Source organism: Neolamprologus multifasciatus, chromosome 7, assembly GCF_963576455.1.
Source record: "Neolamprologus multifasciatus chromosome 7, fNeoMul1.2, whole genome shotgun sequence".
Lineage (NCBI taxonomy): Eukaryota > Metazoa > Chordata > Actinopteri > Cichliformes > Cichlidae > Neolamprologus > Neolamprologus multifasciatus.
Genome location: NC_140445.1, coordinates 16664817 through 16682327, shown reverse-complemented (window position 1 = coordinate 16682327; position 17511 = coordinate 16664817). Strand labels below are relative to the sequence as shown.

The window sequence follows — 17511 nt, the reverse complement described above, 5'->3', positions numbered from 1 at the left end:
TTTGTTCAAATGAGAAACGGTCGCTTTTTCCACACCAAATGGTTTACAATCTGTAGCTTTAATTACGGTGAGTATGTGTGTTTAATTATCTATTAATTCAATTTGGTGGTATTGCAAAGCCAGGGGAAAATGCTCTGACAAAGAAAGTCTAAATTCCATTCATAGCGAGGATAATCTGTGCACCTTGAAGCAGGTGCCTTTCCCATGTATTTATCTAGTTTAAATACGATGTATAGTTGTAAAGCTATGCAGTGCAGTGACTGTGTGCACTGTGAATAACCTCTTCTTCAATATCAGCACACTTATACGCTGACAAATGCTCTGGTTATTCTAGAACTCGGTCATCTCTCTCCATGACAACAGCAAAAACTCTGCTCCTAACACAAGCGCAACACATTTCCGGAGGACTAGTTTTCCCCAAACTGTTTTCGGAAAAGATACCACTATCTACCAAGGATGGACGCAAGTAATTCCACACCTCATGGATTAAAAAGTTTGCTGGAGAGTTTATCCAGAGCAGCTCTCCTGGCGCAGCCAGATGACATCCCACGGTTCCTGTGTGCACATGTGGAGAACATGATCAAATTCAGCGACGAGCAACAGTTAAAAGACATAATCGAGGTCATCTTCCGGTATCAGTGCCAGTGGGGTAAATGCGATGTTTTTAATGTTAAGAAGGAGTAGCTTAATGGAAGTCCTTCTTGTAGAGACAAACTTGGAAGCTTTCTTTCAACTGCTCCGGCACCTATGTTAAGTTAACTGTATTTCAGTTAATTACCGGGACATAAGCACTACAGAATTGTCAGTCAAATTGACTATGACTGAGAGTGTAATTCCTATGTGATTAAATTGAATTTCAATGCATTTCATTTGAAATTACAACGTAATGATATTTAACCACACATATCTAAAGGGGGCTACACTAGAATAAGAGGGTGACAGTTTTTATTTTTATTTATTTATTCTTCTTACAAAAAACAAAGAATACTACTGTAAGTACATGTAAGTACTTTTAAAAACTGCATAAAAGGAATTGTAAACACTGCATAACTTTACATATTTTATAGGAAACAAGAAGTACTTACATTGTAGGTAAATAGTGGATAAACTATTTTAAATAGTGCCTAAACTGTGGGTGTTTTACAGGAAAGGGATGCGCAAAGTATTCTGTAGGTATTTTTAAGTAGTAAATTTATAAATTTATGTGATTTATGGGAAAGAAGAAATAATGCGTAGTAAGTAAGTGTGTATTAAGTATGTATATATATATATATATATATATATATATATATATATATATATATATATATATATATATTAAGTACTGCAAGATTTCTTGTTCATTTTGCAAAAAAAACCAAAATTTCCCCTAGCTTACATTGTAAGTTTGTTGCAGAGATGTATTGTGGAATGGTTTAATAGTTCCTAACTTCCAGTATTTTATAGAAAAGGAGACACTCCTTTCCTGTGCACCCCTTTTAAAAGTTACATTTTAACAGGGATTGTGAGAGAAAAAAAAATTAGACTTGGCTCAATTATTGTAAAGTAACATGGGCCTGCAAATTCTGGCAATGTTTATTTTATTTTATTTTTTGCAAGTTGGTAAGGGAGAACAGTCTTCATCACATTTTTATAGGTAAATCAAAGGACAGTTGAATAACAGAAAATGTACCGGCATAATGAATGTTAAATAAAGATGTAAAAGGGCAAGATTTATTCATTCCATAATATTGCTCACACTCCAAAAAGTTTACGCCCCAACATTCCCAGATTTACAGTTTAAATTGTTAGTTTTTCTGCAAAATTACCATGAAATTACTTACACAGTTCTTACATTTACATGCAGTTTAATTAGTTCTTTGTATCTAAAAACCTGACTTGTTACACCTTTATTCTAGTATGCATTTGTAGGTAAATATAATTACATTATAATTTCAAATAATTATACATTGAAATTCCATTTATTTACAGGAGAATTACATCTTTGGGCCCCTTGGTGGTGGTATTATAATGTGTTATCAAACTTCTATTAAAGTTTTAAGTCTTTATACAAAAAGTAAGGTTTTAAAAGACTTTTTTCCTCAGGATTCTTTAAGTGCCATGTCCCTGCCTAAACATACACTAGTGTAATATAATGCTTTCAAAAGCTCTCACTCATGTTTTAGGATATATGGGTTACTTTCTTTGCTTTAATTAATCTTTGCTGACCTTTGCAGAGAAAACCTTCTTCAAAGATAAAAGGAACTGGACAGAAACCCCAAGACCATGTTCAGAGAAGTTTCCTATATCCACATCCAGTGCATTCTCGGCGTTCCCTGTGCCATCATCCCCCAGGAAGAATAGCAAGTCTTTAGTTGATGCTCCAAGCCATCATGAGAGTGTGTGTCCAAGTACTAAAGAAGATCATCTCCACTCCAGAAAGCAGATTCAAAGACCATCTGTTTTGCCAGTACTCCCCACTATCCATCAGAAGCCTTCAAAACCATTTCAGGGACAGAAATCAACCGAAGAGTATATCTGCTCTCTGGCTGATTTTCATTACCATAATAAAGACACACATAGCTCACCAGCTGACCAGAGCTTGGGGTCAGTTAGCACCGACAAAGGGCCAACACCACAAAAGGATCTGGGCCTACAAAATTTAAAAGCAAAGCCCGGACCATCTGTGATACAAGTTCCTTACAGACCTAAAGGAGGGTATATAGTAGATCCAGAACTAGAGCCAAAGAGAGGCAGGGCAGGGCCTTTTACAAATAGGGGGGCCTTGCTTTTTGGCAGAAAGAGCAATGTGCTGGATGGCCTAAATGTCCGGAACAATCCTGAGTTGTTATTCGTCAGTCAGTCAGTCAGTCAGTCAGTCCTCTGAGGAGCATCCATTCTCCCCTGGTTGAGGTGTCTTTACCAAGAGGGATTGACGTGACTTCAGTGTAGCAACTAACATGGCCTTACCTTGTGTATTAAATATGATGCATTCAGTGATGCAGGTGTTTACATCCTCCTTTCTTCAACTATATTTCTTTGTCATATCATACTATTTTTTCCTCCCAGATTACAACCTCTGAGTTTTTATGCAAGTCATCCTTCAGCTTTTTCTGAATTATTTCCCTGTGTGTAAAAATGTTTACAATTTCGACTTCACCTTCAAAAAATGCCTTTATTTTAAACTCAAACTTAAACTCAAAGAACTTTATTGTCATTGTAGTTATACAACGAAATTTGTTTGGTAGCTCACAGAGGCCAGCAGCAATAAAACAAGAAGCAGCATTGTAACATAATAACCAAGTAAACGTAGTAAAAGTATAAAATATAAAGTAAAAAGAAGGCAGTTAGCACAGTAAATAAAATAAAAAAATACTAGTATTTACACTATGATTTGATATGATATTTGAGTGCAAACAGTATAATATAATATAACAGTATTTACAATGTGGTAATTTAGTGCAAACATTAATGCCCAGTAAATGACTTTGTACATTAGCAGCAGACATGACATGAGGTAAAGGAGAGTTAGCTATTGTGTGTTGGGGGAGGGGTGACACAGGCTACAGCTCTGGGGAAAAAGCTGTTCTTTAGTCTGTTTGTGCGGGTTCTGATTGCCCTATATCTCTTCCCTGATGGGAGGGGTACAAAAAGTCTGTGACCTGGATGGGTTGGGTCCTTGATGATGCAGCTAGCTCGCTTCTGTAAACGGCTAGCATAGACTGTGTCGAGATTCGGGAGTTTGGTTCCAATGATCCCCTGGGCAGTTTGGACGGTCCAGGTCAGAGCTCGGCGGTTTTCTGCAGTGTAGCTGAAGTACCACACTGTGATGCAGTAACAGAGGATGCTCTCTATTGTGCTCCTGTAAAAGTTTACTAAACGCTGGATTGGCACATTTGCTTTTTTAGGTTTTCTTAGGAATAAAAGTCTCTGCTGTGCTTTCTTCACTAAGTGGGATCTGTTAATAGTCCATGTGAGATCTTTTGTTATGTGTAGGCCCAGGAATTTAATGTCATTCACCATCTCAACTTCCTCACCATTTATGTGGAGGGATGGTAGTGTTGTTTTCTTGGCTCTTCTGTAGTCTACAATGATCTCCTTTGTTTTGGCAGTGTTCAGAACCAGGTTGTTGTTTCTGCACCATTTGATTAGATGTTGGACATCCTCTCTGATTGAGACTTGTTGTCTGATATCCTTCCACTATTGTGGGAATAACTCTCTTAAAAAATGGTTTGGGAGTTTTGAATTGAAATGTAGCATCTGTCTCGTTTGATCACTGAACCTCCTTAACCAGTGCAGTAACTGTGCAAAGTAATCTGTGACACTCTGATCTTCTACAAAGCTGCAGATCATTTGGTGTGTAACGCATCATCAAAAATATTCAGTAGCTTCGCTCATCTGTCTGTGATGTTGAAGTGGTCACACCTCACTTTCATCTTTGCTGTGAATACCATTAACATTTCACATGCAGGGAAAGCCACAGCACTGAGCCAGGGGCAAGTGCTACTGTTTATCATACACTGCTCAAAAAAAAAAAAAATCAAAGGAACATTTTTTAAATCAGCTTGTAGCATCAAGTCAATTAAACTTGTGCTAGTACCTTTGCTTTGTGTCCCAGCACAGTCCCAAAAACATAGAGGAGATTCCAGGAGACAGGCAGTTACTCTAGGAGAGCTGGTTGCTGATTGGCATTTGCCATAGAATACCAGAATTATCATGTCCACCACTAGTGTCCTGGGTTTTTTACAGATGACTCCAGGTTTACCCTGAGCACATGTGAAAGGGTCTGGAGAAGCCATGGAGGGCGTTATACTACCTGTAACAACAGCAACACCAGTTTGGTGGTCGTTCAGTGATGGTTCAGGAAGGCATATCCAAGGAGGGATGCCCAGACAACGGCACCCTTACAATGGGACCAAAATGAACATTTGGACCCATTATCAGACTCTATGCTTCTGCCATGGGTCCTGGGTGTCATGGGTCCCATTGACTGGCTCCCACACCCACCTGACCTAAATCCAATAGAACATCTCTAGGACGTTATGTAGTGGTCCATCCCATGCTGCCAGGATGCACTCAGGCTGTTCAGAGGCTCAGTGATGTCCTGGTGTAGACCCTCAGGACACTATCTACCAGTGGCGGAGCGGGGGGGTGGCTTACTGGGCTTAAGCCCGGGTTGTTTTTTCAGAAGCCCGGGGTCTTTTGGAGTGTAATTTTTTCATAGTTAGATGCCTTGCTGACAACTGTATAAAACAAAAACTACACACAATACTCGAAGCACATAGTGCACACTGTGGGAATTTACGACTGTGCATAAACCCCCCCCCCCCCTCCCCTAATATTGGTATGATCCGAGCTCAGGCACTAAGCGGGGCGGGGACAGCTGCTACCTGTTGGAGAAACGCAGCGAGGCAGACAGAGGAGAACTGAAGTTCGACCAGGTACCAAAGCAAATCATTCGTACTGTACAAATAATGTAAATATGACGGTGTATCATGAAAGATTGATATCAAACTGATCACTTGACCCATATTACGTTACTTGCTCTTCGAGTGAATCAGCAAATGGCGAAATGAAAAGCCGAACAACAACAATGCTGTTTCTTTAGAGAGTCTTAGCTTACCTGTGTTTATTTCATATTTTCAGTTGTTTCCCTCCACGGCTAAATAAATCGGTTTCAATAATGCACTGATATACAAGAATGGACATAAGGGGCTTCTTTCAAAGAAAAACTCTGGTAGTATTTTATATATTGTGCTTTGTATGTTGTTCAGTATATTTCTGTGCAAAACAAGAGGAACTTCAATACACAGCAGTATATTCACAGTTTAAACCAGATATTTATATACACTTTATGGAAAATACAAGAACATTTTTTTTTACTGTACAACATCAATTTAGAGTAAACTTGTTTTGTTTTGGTTAAATAAATATTGAAATATATTTTGAATGAGTTACATGTCAGAATAAAGAGAGACAGAGCTGTCTATATTTTATCACTTTCATCAAATTTAGGAGTACATGTACACTAAGTTTATTGTTAATTAATAAGAAAACTCCAGACGATTCCATTCTGAGCTGAAGAAGCTTCTGATTGGTTAGTAGAGTCCATGTGAGTAAATTGGTGGCACACCTGTGGATGCATATAAGACAAAACACAGAGTCTGTTTCTTTAAAATGGGAAAATCAAGAGATGTCAACCAAAACACCAGGAAAAGAATTGTGGAGCTCCATAAGTGTGGCTCAATTTGAATACAATTTGGTGCCATTTGCAATTAAGAAATACAGACAATTTTTCTCTTTACTCTTAAAGTTAACAAATATGTTTTTTATATTTATAAATCTAAAAAAATAAACATTTAGTCTGATTTGATATTACAATTAAAGTGTTTTGATCTGAAGAGTTTGTAAATATCTTGTTTCAACTGTATATTTGATGATTGTCAGCACAAAGAGGGAGAGAGAGGAACAGAGAGGGAGAGAGAGGAACAGAGAGGAGAATGAGGACAGAACAGAGATGGAACAAGAGCAGGTGAGAAACACATGTTAGTCAAATGGTTGTTTACCAAAAGTATCACCGTATCATAGGTACTCATGTATCTCCCCATATGGAAAAGAAATAGTAAAAACTTATATGATTTACTCATGAAAGTGGCCACTTTCTCATTACTTTCATATATTGTTTTAGTAAGAATCCAAAACATACAAGTTTCATTATATAATTCTTCAAGGGATCTTATATCTGTTTTCACTCTTGTATGCTTTTCATACAAGTTTCACACAAAACAGATACAAACTTTATAAGATTTATATATATCTTTTCCATATGGGTCGTACCTAGTGTTTCTTTTTAGGTTTGTTATTTTTCAAATTCTATATTTATTAAGTTATGCAGGCTTGTTTGCACAACAAGGCTAAATAATTATAGAAACTTTTCTCAATCTAAATAGTGGACTTTGGTAGAATTAAAAAATAAGTGTAGTGCAGGTCTATGATGATTTTTAGTGCTACTATCATCTAGTTCTGATTCTTGCTCTGTCTTGGTTAAGTCCTCAGTAGTCCTGATTTTGAACTCTTGTAGTCCTGTTTTAATTCCAGATCAGTTCTGGGTCTGGTTGAATTGGGGTTTAGTCCCTGTGTCTTGATACAGCCCTGATTTTGTTCTGCCTCGCTGCTTAATTAAAAAACTAGTTTAAGGTGTCCTGCATATGTGATATATTTTTTTCCTATATGAAGTCATTCTTTTTTGAACAAAACTCAAAACAGAGCCTATTAATCTTTCAGTCATTTCTGCCCCCCCCCCAAAAGAAAAAAAAAAAACCCAAAAAAAAAAACCCCACATGCATACTACCCTTTAGGGCTAAGCCCCGGGTGTTTCAAATGTCTGGCTCCGCCTCTGCTATCTACCATCTTATTAGGAGCATGCTCTGATGTTGTCAGGCATTCACACATGCACGTGCGGGTCATACAAACTACCGAACATTTAGAGTTGCTGCAATTACATTTTTGTCAAATGCACTAGCCTGCCACATATTATTTTCACTTTTACTTTGAATTCAGCCCTCAGTTTTTCAGTTTCAGTTTTCAGTTTTATTTGTCATATGCAAGTTAGCACAGGGTCAACATTGCAATGAAATGTGTTTTACGAGCAGCAGTCACTCAGCAGCATGATATAGTAGGAGAAAATATAATAAAATATAATAAAATAAAATATGAAAATATAAAAATAGTAAGGAGCAAAATATTAGAGAGACATGGTAAAAGAGAAAAGATGACTAAATATATATGTATCTATAAATATAAATATATGTACACTAGTGATTAAATAAGAAAATCTTGAAAAGAAATATGATGGGAGGGCAGATGGGATATTGCACAGGAATGAGCAGCAGAAAATTACAGTATTGCACTTTAAATATAAATATCAATGACAATAAAGTGAAGTCAGTGGGTTGATCATTTTCATTTCCATAAAATGATCCAGCATCCTTTCATTCCTAACATGTTACCCTGTCCATATCAGTATAGATATCCAACATAATTGTTTTTCCCATTGAGATGTGATGTGTTTTCAAAGAGTTCCTTTCATTTTTTGAGCAGTATATATATATATTCTGCAACCTTTTAAGAAACCAAGTCTAGGCACAATTCCTGAGATCAGACTTGGTACTGAGGTCAATTGAAATCGATGTTATTACATCTGCAAACATTTATGTGAACAACAATTTTGTGGCATGATCAGGGACACCTAATGTCAACGATGTCTGCAGTTCAAGTGTCATCCTTTCAGAAAGATTCTACACGTGGTGACGCTCTGATTGAGATGCAAATTGATTTATACAAAAGAAGCTGCAATATTCTTCTGATATTTCTAGCTGTATCACTCCCAATTGTACGTTACCAAGGACAGAAAAAAGCAATTCTATGAAACCACAAATAATCCAACATGTTGCTTCATTTATTTTAAAAATGGATTATTTACATCCAGAATCTTAGAAACAACGTTACAGGCAGTGTCCTGAGAATATTATGTGCAAACAGACCCATTGGAACACAAAAGCATGATAGGGATTATAGTAGGAATAAAGCCTGCTTCACATTGTATATTCAGTAGTTCACAGTTTCCTGTTATTCACAGTCAGTGTAGAGTGAAAATACATGATTAAACACGACCCTCTAAAACATTTACTGCAAGCGTCATAACCAAAAACCACCCGTCTTCATGTAACAATTCATTTATAGTAGACAATCCGTTTTTCAGGAGTACTGAGTGTTTGAAATCTTCTTCCACAGTAACGTCTTCAGGTTGTTGAGCACTAGTGAGTGGTGAACCTCCATTTGGCTTGCCAACCCGCTGAGTGTCACACAGGTGCGCAGCTGTTTTTCAAGATCCCCACGAAGGTCTGAAGGCGCTCCGAAAAGCAGATAGTCCTGCAGCAGCACGCACACTTTAGCGAGATTAGGCTGCACAACCTCGGTGTTACACTGCTTCACCAGCCGATCGCAGGTGGCCGTGCAGTCCCGCCCATACGTGCAGTCTGCATTCGTCTCACATCGCCGTCCCTTCAAAAATCCCCGCACAACAGCTTCTGATGCCACGCTGCGAAGGTTGGCCATCTTGCAGTCGTACTTTGAATTGTAGCCAACGTGGTAAGGATTGGCGTCACATATTAGGAAGCTCCCGTAGGAGCCGTGGAAGACCTCTTCCACAAATTCCAGCAGGCCAATGGTGATGCGAGCTCGGCGGGGCCAAGCTGGCGCGAGCCAGTGGTTCAGGCTGGAGCTCAAGGCCTCTGGGATGATAGACTGCAGGGAATTTGGCACCTCGAGCCTGTAGAGTGAGTTGTGGCTTACACGCTCTGTCACATACAAATCTCCACAGAAGCCCAACAGTTTCGGGGTGTGCTCCTTCTCCTGCAGCGCCACCATCAGGAGGAACTCGTTGATCTGGAGGAGAGCCCAGATAGACTTGGCCTCTGCTAGTGACACTTTGCCATCTTGGTTGACATCAGCAAGCGTGATGACTCTGTCTACCAAGGTGCTCAAAGATGACTGTTCACCGAGGTTAACCTGCAGGAAGGAGGTGAATGCATGTTATAAATGTGTTGTAGATACAAATATAAAAAAAAAAACTTGACAATAAGATCTTGGCCTGTATAAACACGTAACATAAAAAGATCTCTAGATCTGAGCTCATTTGGATGCACTAATGCATAACCAATGTTTCCTAATAGGCATGTGTAGTTTTGACTTCTGTGGTGACAGTTGTTCACTGTTATTATAAAATAGTCTATCGGCCTGGAAACCTTAAGGAAACTGTGCAGCATCTCTTTAAATTCATCCATCGAGGTTCCACGTGTGGGTTTGTCAAACAGGCTCATCTCCTGTCGCAGCATGGAATCGGGCACTCCGTCAGTTTTCACTGGATCTTCAACGCCACATTTAATTACCACAGGCTTCTCCTTCCACAGTCCATTGTATACCTGCAAATATGAAAATATGACTTTAGTTAGATGAGGGAGAATATGTCCAAAATAGCTCCAGAAGGAATTTTTAAATTTTGTTATGTTTTTTGTTTGAGTGTGTGCCATTCTGTCTCTGAACACAACAGCTGGGAGAGTTTTTGAATAAGGGGTGGAGAGTGGGGTCATATTAACAATTTATTAAAGTCTTAATAACATAGAAACTATTATTCTAACAAGTGTGGTGAGTATTATCAACATATATAAAGTTCAGTATGATTTAAAATGTCACATTTGGCAAGCAAGCAAGTAACTACTGCCCAGAGAGTGAGTATATAATTAACAACTACATTTAATGAAAAAAAGCCAAAACAAACAAAATCCATTTCTCTTGTATAAGAAGCAGCTTTGGGCCTGAAAAATGAAGTCGTGAAATGCAGTTCATGAGGTGCAGTTCCACAGAAGGCCACTAGAGAATTACTGCCAAAGCAAGTCAGTCTTTATAGAACTCCATGTTAAAATGCCTGAAATGTATACGAATAAGCAAATAGGGAAAAAACAAAACAAAACAATTTTGTCTCTATAACTAAGTTCTACATTCTTAATAACTAGCTACCTATAACACTATAATGCTTAAGTTATACATTACTCAGAATATGGCTGCTTTGACTGAGTAAATTCACGAGGGCATACGCGGCTGTCTGCTAGCCTTCATTTCAGCTAACTGGAATCATTAAACTGGACTTATTGACAGTATTTGTGATTGCGGTGTACTGTGGAGCATTTGTGTGCTGTGTGGCTATTTGTTTTGCCTGTCTTCAGTTTTCTTTGGTTAAAGTCTCATATTTTTCTTTTACACTTTTTAGCTAGCAGGTACCTGTGTTTATGCTACCCATACACGATTTGATATCATCGTGCTGGTATTGTTCCTACATCATCATAATAACAACGTCAGGATCAACATCACAATGGCTTTGTCTTAGCATTCAGTTAGCATAGCCAAGACATTAGCTAATGTTATTAAAAAGCAGCACTAGCAAACCAACATAGGTAACCAAAATTTTGCTAACAGCAAACCTAACTTAACCTAACTTAATAATATATTTCTTATATTTATAAATTAATTAAAAAAAAACAAACACTTGAAATGCTTACAAGTTTTTCTAGAACAGTGTTTATATAAACAAGTTTTTTTTATTTAACAAAGCTATAATATCATATGTCTGTGAAGGTTCTTAGTTATCCAGGTCTAAGGAGCTTGGAAAGAAAAGCACCTGGACTTCTTTAAGTTGCTTGAAGACGTCTCACCTCTCATCCGAGAAGCTTCTTCATATATGATATGGCTAATGATGTGATTTCCTGAGGTCGGGTGGCTCAGGATGTGAGTGGGCGTTAATACTGGGCCATCTGACCTCAGGAAATCACATGATAGGGTGAGGCTAGGTTTCACAATGAGCTCACCCGAAAACCTTGGCTGATTGTGACCTACACCCGTCTTCACACCTTGGCACATGTGATTAGGTAGAGCATAGGTGTCAAACTCTTTAGGCTAAATTTGGCCCGTAGCCTGATTACATTTGGCCCGCGAAGCCATACAAAATTACTATTAGAGCTGGCCTCCTGGTATTATACAGTTCATGTACTGCTAATACTACAATTCCCAGAATGCTCTGTTGGTGTTTTGGCGCGTCAGTCACGACAGGGCCCATTAGCACCCTCTCCTCTGTTGACCATAGTCATAGCAACCATGCAAATACTGCCATGCTACCTATCCCAAAATGGCAAAAAGAAAGGCAGAAAACAGGAGCTTTCTGGACAGGTGGGAGAATATGATGAAAATCTGATAAATGATAAAATGATAAAATTTAATTCAGAAGGCTGCAAATACATTTTTTATTTAAGAAATGAATTCCACTGATGTGTTATTTAATTGGAATTTCGATTTTGCATGTGTGCAATATTAAGTTATATATACATTTATATTAGTTATATATATTGTTTAGTATTAAGCTTTGGTTGTTCCATACTAAGTTTTTCAGCAAAACCTGTTTGAGTCCATAACAAAAGATTCCTTGTTATATTTGGATTATGTATTATATTTATCCTGGACCATCACTATTATGATGGCACAGGAACAACACCAATATGGTATATCAGATACACCCACTCCCCATACAGTCACTGGATGTACCTTGCTAACCAAGATTGCCACTGTTAGCTGGTGACTCAGCTTTAGAGCCAAATATGGAATGGCCCTGAAAAAAAAACCCAACTGTGTATGACAATCTAGTGGCTGCAGTATGTTTTTTATAGACATCCTTTAACACTGACAGTCATATCTGATACTATAATTAGTATCAAATATGTCAAATGATTTATTTTTATTTGTTACTACAATTGCTGTTATGTTTTTTTCATGTTCCAGTAAAAATTATGAGGCAATCTATGATAAAAATTATTGATTAAATAAAAAAAAACAGATGTGCACTAACATGAGTTTGGAAATATATTGTTCTCTCAAAGGCTATTCTTCACGCATGTGTAAGTTGTGAGTGTTTTTTTACCTGATGTGTGGAGGAGGTGGACATGCAGCGCTGCAGAGTTAGCGTTCTCTGGTCACATAGTGCCTTGCAGGATGAACCTGATATTATGCCTCTTCTATAATGATCACACTGCAGAAACCAAAACAGAAATTGCAGGAAACAGAAATAAGCCTCTATTTATGCATCCAGTACTTGAGCTCTTTATATTTAGCCCTCCAATGTCTGTTTACTTAAAGGGAAAATATCTTTGCTAGAGGTCAGGTGAATCTAACCAGATTTGCCTAACCTGACACAAACACAATCATCCACCCATTGGTGATGGCGGGTACATTGTAGCCACAAGCCGCCCTGGGGCACACTGACAGAGGCGAGGCTGCCGGACACTGGCACCACCGGGCCCTCTGACCACCACCAGTAGGCAACGGGTGAAGTGTCTTGCCCAAGGACAAACGACCGAGACTGTCGGAGCTGGGGCTTGAACCGGCAACCTTCCGATTACAAGACGAACACCCAACTCTTGAGCCACGATCAGCTAAACTGATGTTACAATTCTAAGGGTGGGTAGTGGGGTTGTGTCCTTTAAGAGCACCCTGGTACCACAAGTTTGAGACACTGGCCATGCACTCTTCCTCAAAACACAGACCTCATGTCCCTCTGTTCCACTGTCTTGCCATGTACTTTTTAAAACCTATGGAATTATTATTTATACTGTTGTTTTTATTGTGAATTCTTTAGTTTTTGTCTTGGGAAAAGCAAAAGATCTGCTCTTTCCAGTGATTGTGTTATGATTTGAATTAATGTGATTGTAGTTTTTGTCTTGGTTACCCTGAAAGCTACCTTTATTGTCGTGCAGTAGTTTGGAACGCCTGTAATCTGTGGTTAGGACTTTACTCACTGCCACAGTCAGTATTTTTATGCCACATTCACAGATATCCTACACTATCAAATTTATCTTGATTTATAGGCTTGAATTCGATTAAACCATGCAACTGAGTTTTATTTAACTCAAAGATAATACTTACGATGACCATGTGGCAAACATGCCCACGGCACAGCTCAGAGTAGGAGGCATACTGCATGTAGACGATCCAGCTGATGACGAGGATGCCCAGCCATGCCAGCAGAAGGTACTTCACTTTAATAGCTGGAAGGCGACTCTGTGGAGGTTGGTAGAAAGTGGGCGCATGGCAGGAAGAAAAGAAGTCTAATTAAACCCAGGCTGTGAATGAATGAATGAACAGCTGGTCACCCAACCTTAAGGTGGAATTGAGACACTCAATTACATGAAACTGAGGACTTCCTGATTTTTTGTATTTTGCACATTTATATTTGCAGATTTGTCACACTCGCATGTTTCAGATCATTAAACAATTTCTAATATTAGACAAAGACAATCCGAGGAAATACAAAATGCAATTTTTAAATGTGGATTTCAATTGTTAAGAGAAAAATACTGTCCAAGCCTCCCTGGATCTGTGCGAGAAAGCAATTACCCCTTAAATCTAATAACTGGCTGTTTCACCCTTGGAAGAAAGAACTGCAATCAAGCGCTTGCCATAACTGGCAATGATTCTTTCACAGCACGTCACTGTGGAGAAAACTGAAGAATTGTTTTAATTCAGCCACATTTGGGAGTCTTTGAACATGAATAGTTTGTTGAAGGTCAAAGTTTCTCAATTTTGACTTTAACAAGGCAACTCCAAAGCTACATTTTTTTATTTTTTATTTTTGAGCCTTTCACAGGTGCTCTTAAGCTTCAATGGCTGGAAATTCTCCTTCAGGATTTTCTGGTCGAGAGTAGAATTTATGGTTCCATCACTTATAGAAAGTCGTCCAAGTCCTGGAGCAGCCCCAGACCATCACACTACCACCATCTACCATCTCCTTGGAACTCACCAACGGACGCCATTTTTCCTCAGTCTCTGATTGTCGAATCAAGAACTTTGACCTTAACTGAGTTAAGTGAGGCCTGCAGTTCTGTTTTTGTTGGTCTGTATTCTTTTGTGACCTCCTGGATGAGTCGCTGATGTGTTCTTGGAGTAATTTTGGTAGGCTGGACACAAGTCCCAAAGCCTTAGAAATAGCTTTACAAAGCTTTCCTAACTGATAGATGTGAGTGACTTTGTTCCTCACCTGTTCTTGTTTCTTTAGATTGTAGCATCTAAATATAGTCGTTTTTTACCTTAATGAATAAAATCATAATTTAAAAACGGCATTTTGTATTTACTTGGGTTATCTTTGCCTAAAATTAAAAACTGTTGATGGATCTAAAACATTTAAGTCTGAGAGATATGCAAAAAAACAGAAAAAGAAAAAGAACCAAGGGCAAATACTTCTCCATAGCACCACAATAGGAAATAGTTTAGTAACTTACTTCTCTCTTTGCTTTTCTGGAAATACTGAATAGTTTTCACTCACTGCATTTAAACAAACATCTAAAAGAAACAAGTAAATTAGAATAGAAGAGACTTCCTATTGTAGATCTAGAGATGTACCAGTATACAACCAATCACTGGTATTTTTTAGACTGATAAATAAGATGACATTTAGACTGATGTTTGTGTGTTGTCACATCTCTGTCTAATGTCCAAAATACAAGATGGAAATGTCTGGGAGAAAAGGGAGGATAAATAAGGAAATAAACAGCAATAAACTGTATCAGAACTATGAGTTAAATTCTTCTTTTAAATATCAACATCAGCCTAGACTTATCACTATTTGTGCATCTCTATTTACTGATTTTTGTATAATGGGCTACAAACAGCAGCTGGGAACCACTGGTTTGAATGCTCTGCAATAGGATATCTGCTGGAAGAGCGGCATCACATGCATTAACACAAAACGTAATGCTACACAAAAGTGTAGTACTAAGCAGAATTAGCATAAGCAGAATTTTTATGATCCAACTTGTACTGTTATTAAATCATGCGTTTACAGTCCTGTATGCACTGCAAACCTGTGAACCCGTGGCTGCAAAATTCTGGGGTATCTAGGTAAACAATGAATGAACCAGCAGCCTGTCACCTGACTATAGGATAACGAGGAGACAACTAGCATACATTGCGCTGCACTTGTATTTATTACGGGGGTGTGTTTTCATGCATGCGTGTGAAGTGAACTGACGGTTTGGTCAGTCGTGCATGCTGCTGGTGGACAGTTAGAGACAAAAAGACTGACATTGTGCAGTCCCATAGCCTACCTGCAGGCCTTTGGATAAAGGGCAGAACAGCATCAAATGGACCAGTCTCCGCAAAGCCCTAGGCATCATGAGCGACTCTTTTTCGGAGGCAGCAGAGCGAGAGTCCCGTCTGATCACATTCTCGCAGCAAACCACGACACGCGTCGCATATTTACTGGTTATTACAGGGAGCTGCTTTTCGAGCTGTTTTCTTGTCTTTGCTTGCCTTGGTCACAGCGTGTGTTTTCAATAGAAATCATTCAGCCGCTCAAAAAATATGATGAAGAGTGTGTCCTTGAAGCTGAGCGATATTTCAGCTCCATCTGGGCCACAGAACGACCGACGCGGCCCAGAATCAGAGAGACCCTCAGCTATGATCCCCGATATTTTCCGAATATTAGACCAGCAGCACCTTCACCGTCCAATCAGATCAAAGAAGGCATCATTGTGTCAAAGAAATAAGCGCTGCTTGGACCCGACGAGCGCACAGCCTCAGTTTCCCAGCGACTCGCTGCTGCGCATCTCAAAGGCAGAGGCGTCAGCGCTGACGGGATTTTATCCGCCGACGGGAAATCTTACCGCGCCTCCTTCCTTGCAACGAGCGCCTGACAAATTAAAGGAAAGCCCCGAGAAGGGATAGTGCTGTCCATACTGCATTTTGCATTTTTGTGCCGATACCAAGTAACTACCTGACCAGCATCGCTGATACCAATGAGAATATCAATGCAATCAGCTTTTTATCTATTTATAAAGTTTTCTTTTTGAGAACTGAAATGTGACTGTCTCTAGATCACATTGGATGAACCTCTGTTGTGTAAATGTGCTGTAAATAAAATAGACGTGAGTCAAAACAAAATGCTCAGATATTTCTCAGTTATAAAAATAAATCGCAGTGAGCTATATACTGAACTTAAGCTTGATTTCGATTTCTACAGGAAATCTGTCATCACTTACTAGATAACTGGAAACCCCTCTTAATTCCTATAAAACAACCTTTCACACCATTCAAGTCATTGTGGGTTATGTTGACCAAAGGTGTAGTTACATTCCTTGGGAGGTGCGTGTCAGGTTACCTCGTAGGGTTAAAATGAGTTTATGCATACATCACAAGTCATGGCATAGATTTCCTGCCGAAGGGATAAGAGGATAGAAACAAAGATTCGATCCATTCATGCTAGGCTTGATCCAAAACTAATAACGGCGTTGATATCGGCACTATCGTTATTTGGATTGCTTGGCTCACCTCTACTGAGGGGATTCAATGACTCTTTCATATTGTGGAGGGCATGGCATGGATCCACTTGTCGCTTTTTGTGCTGCATGAGTCCAGAACTTGTAGTGAAACCTCCTCAAAGAAAATCAAAGTCAAAAGAATTGATTTCTTTGCAGTGGGTAGAGCTAAAGTGTTAAAATCACTACCTGCCGGAAGAACAGGTGGATCATCTAAGTGTGGTCTGGGTGAAAAAACAGTGGAAGCAACTCTCAGAGGTGGGGAAATGACATTTGCTGCCGAACCACAACATAACTGAACAAAGAGTGACGCAGGCAATCTTTCCTACATAATGCAAAACCTTTCTGATCTTGCCTCAAGTTCAGCACTGATCCCACATTAGTCTGTGTGCAGTCATTTGTGCCCCATCTGCTACACTTCACACTGAGCCACTTCAATGCATGATGACATTTGCTTTCCTTGTTTTTTATTACAATGAATTCTATTTAATTTTGCAGTCTTTTGCTACTAGTGCTCCTAATTTTTATATACCTCTGTAATTAAGTCTTTTCATGAGTAATTCTTTGGACTTTTTGTTTGTTTTGCTCTACCCTATTAAGCTATATTATTTTTAAAACA

General features: G+C 38.8%; 2 protein-coding genes across 3 annotated transcripts; one reads left to right on the top strand and one right to left on the bottom strand.

Moving 5' to 3' along the window:
• Window positions 1-242: 242 nt before the first annotated feature.
• On the top strand, window positions 243-14803 carry LOC146514023 (uncharacterized). 2 transcript variants are annotated; one of them, XR_014875385.1, is made up of 3 exons: window positions 243-649; window positions 2217-5420; window positions 6427-14803. XR_014875385.1 is itself a non-coding variant. In XM_085168655.1 (2 exons), exons 1-2 carry the CDS (start codon window positions 457-459, stop codon window positions 2864-2866), a joined length of 843 nt encoding a protein of 280 aa, XP_085024781.1. In that variant the 5' UTR covers window positions 243-456; the 3' UTR covers window positions 2867-14803. The 2 variants fall into 2 exon arrangements, 1 of the variants encoding a protein (XP_085024781.1); XM_085168655.1 differs by having other exon boundaries at window positions 2217-14803.
• Window positions 7171-17402, bottom strand: dipk1b (divergent protein kinase domain 1B). Its single transcript, XM_085168653.1, has 6 exons — window positions 15684-17402; window positions 13507-13641; window positions 12506-12613; window positions 9786-9962; window positions 7315-9549; window positions 7171-7256 (listed from the first exon to the last, which is right to left on the bottom strand). The coding sequence occupies exons 1-5, from the start codon at window positions 15750-15752 to the stop codon at window positions 8737-8739; spliced, it is 1302 nt and encodes a 433-aa protein (XP_085024779.1). The 5' UTR covers window positions 15753-17402; the 3' UTR covers window positions 7171-7256; window positions 7315-8736.
• Between the last annotated feature and the right edge of the window lie 109 nt (window positions 17403-17511).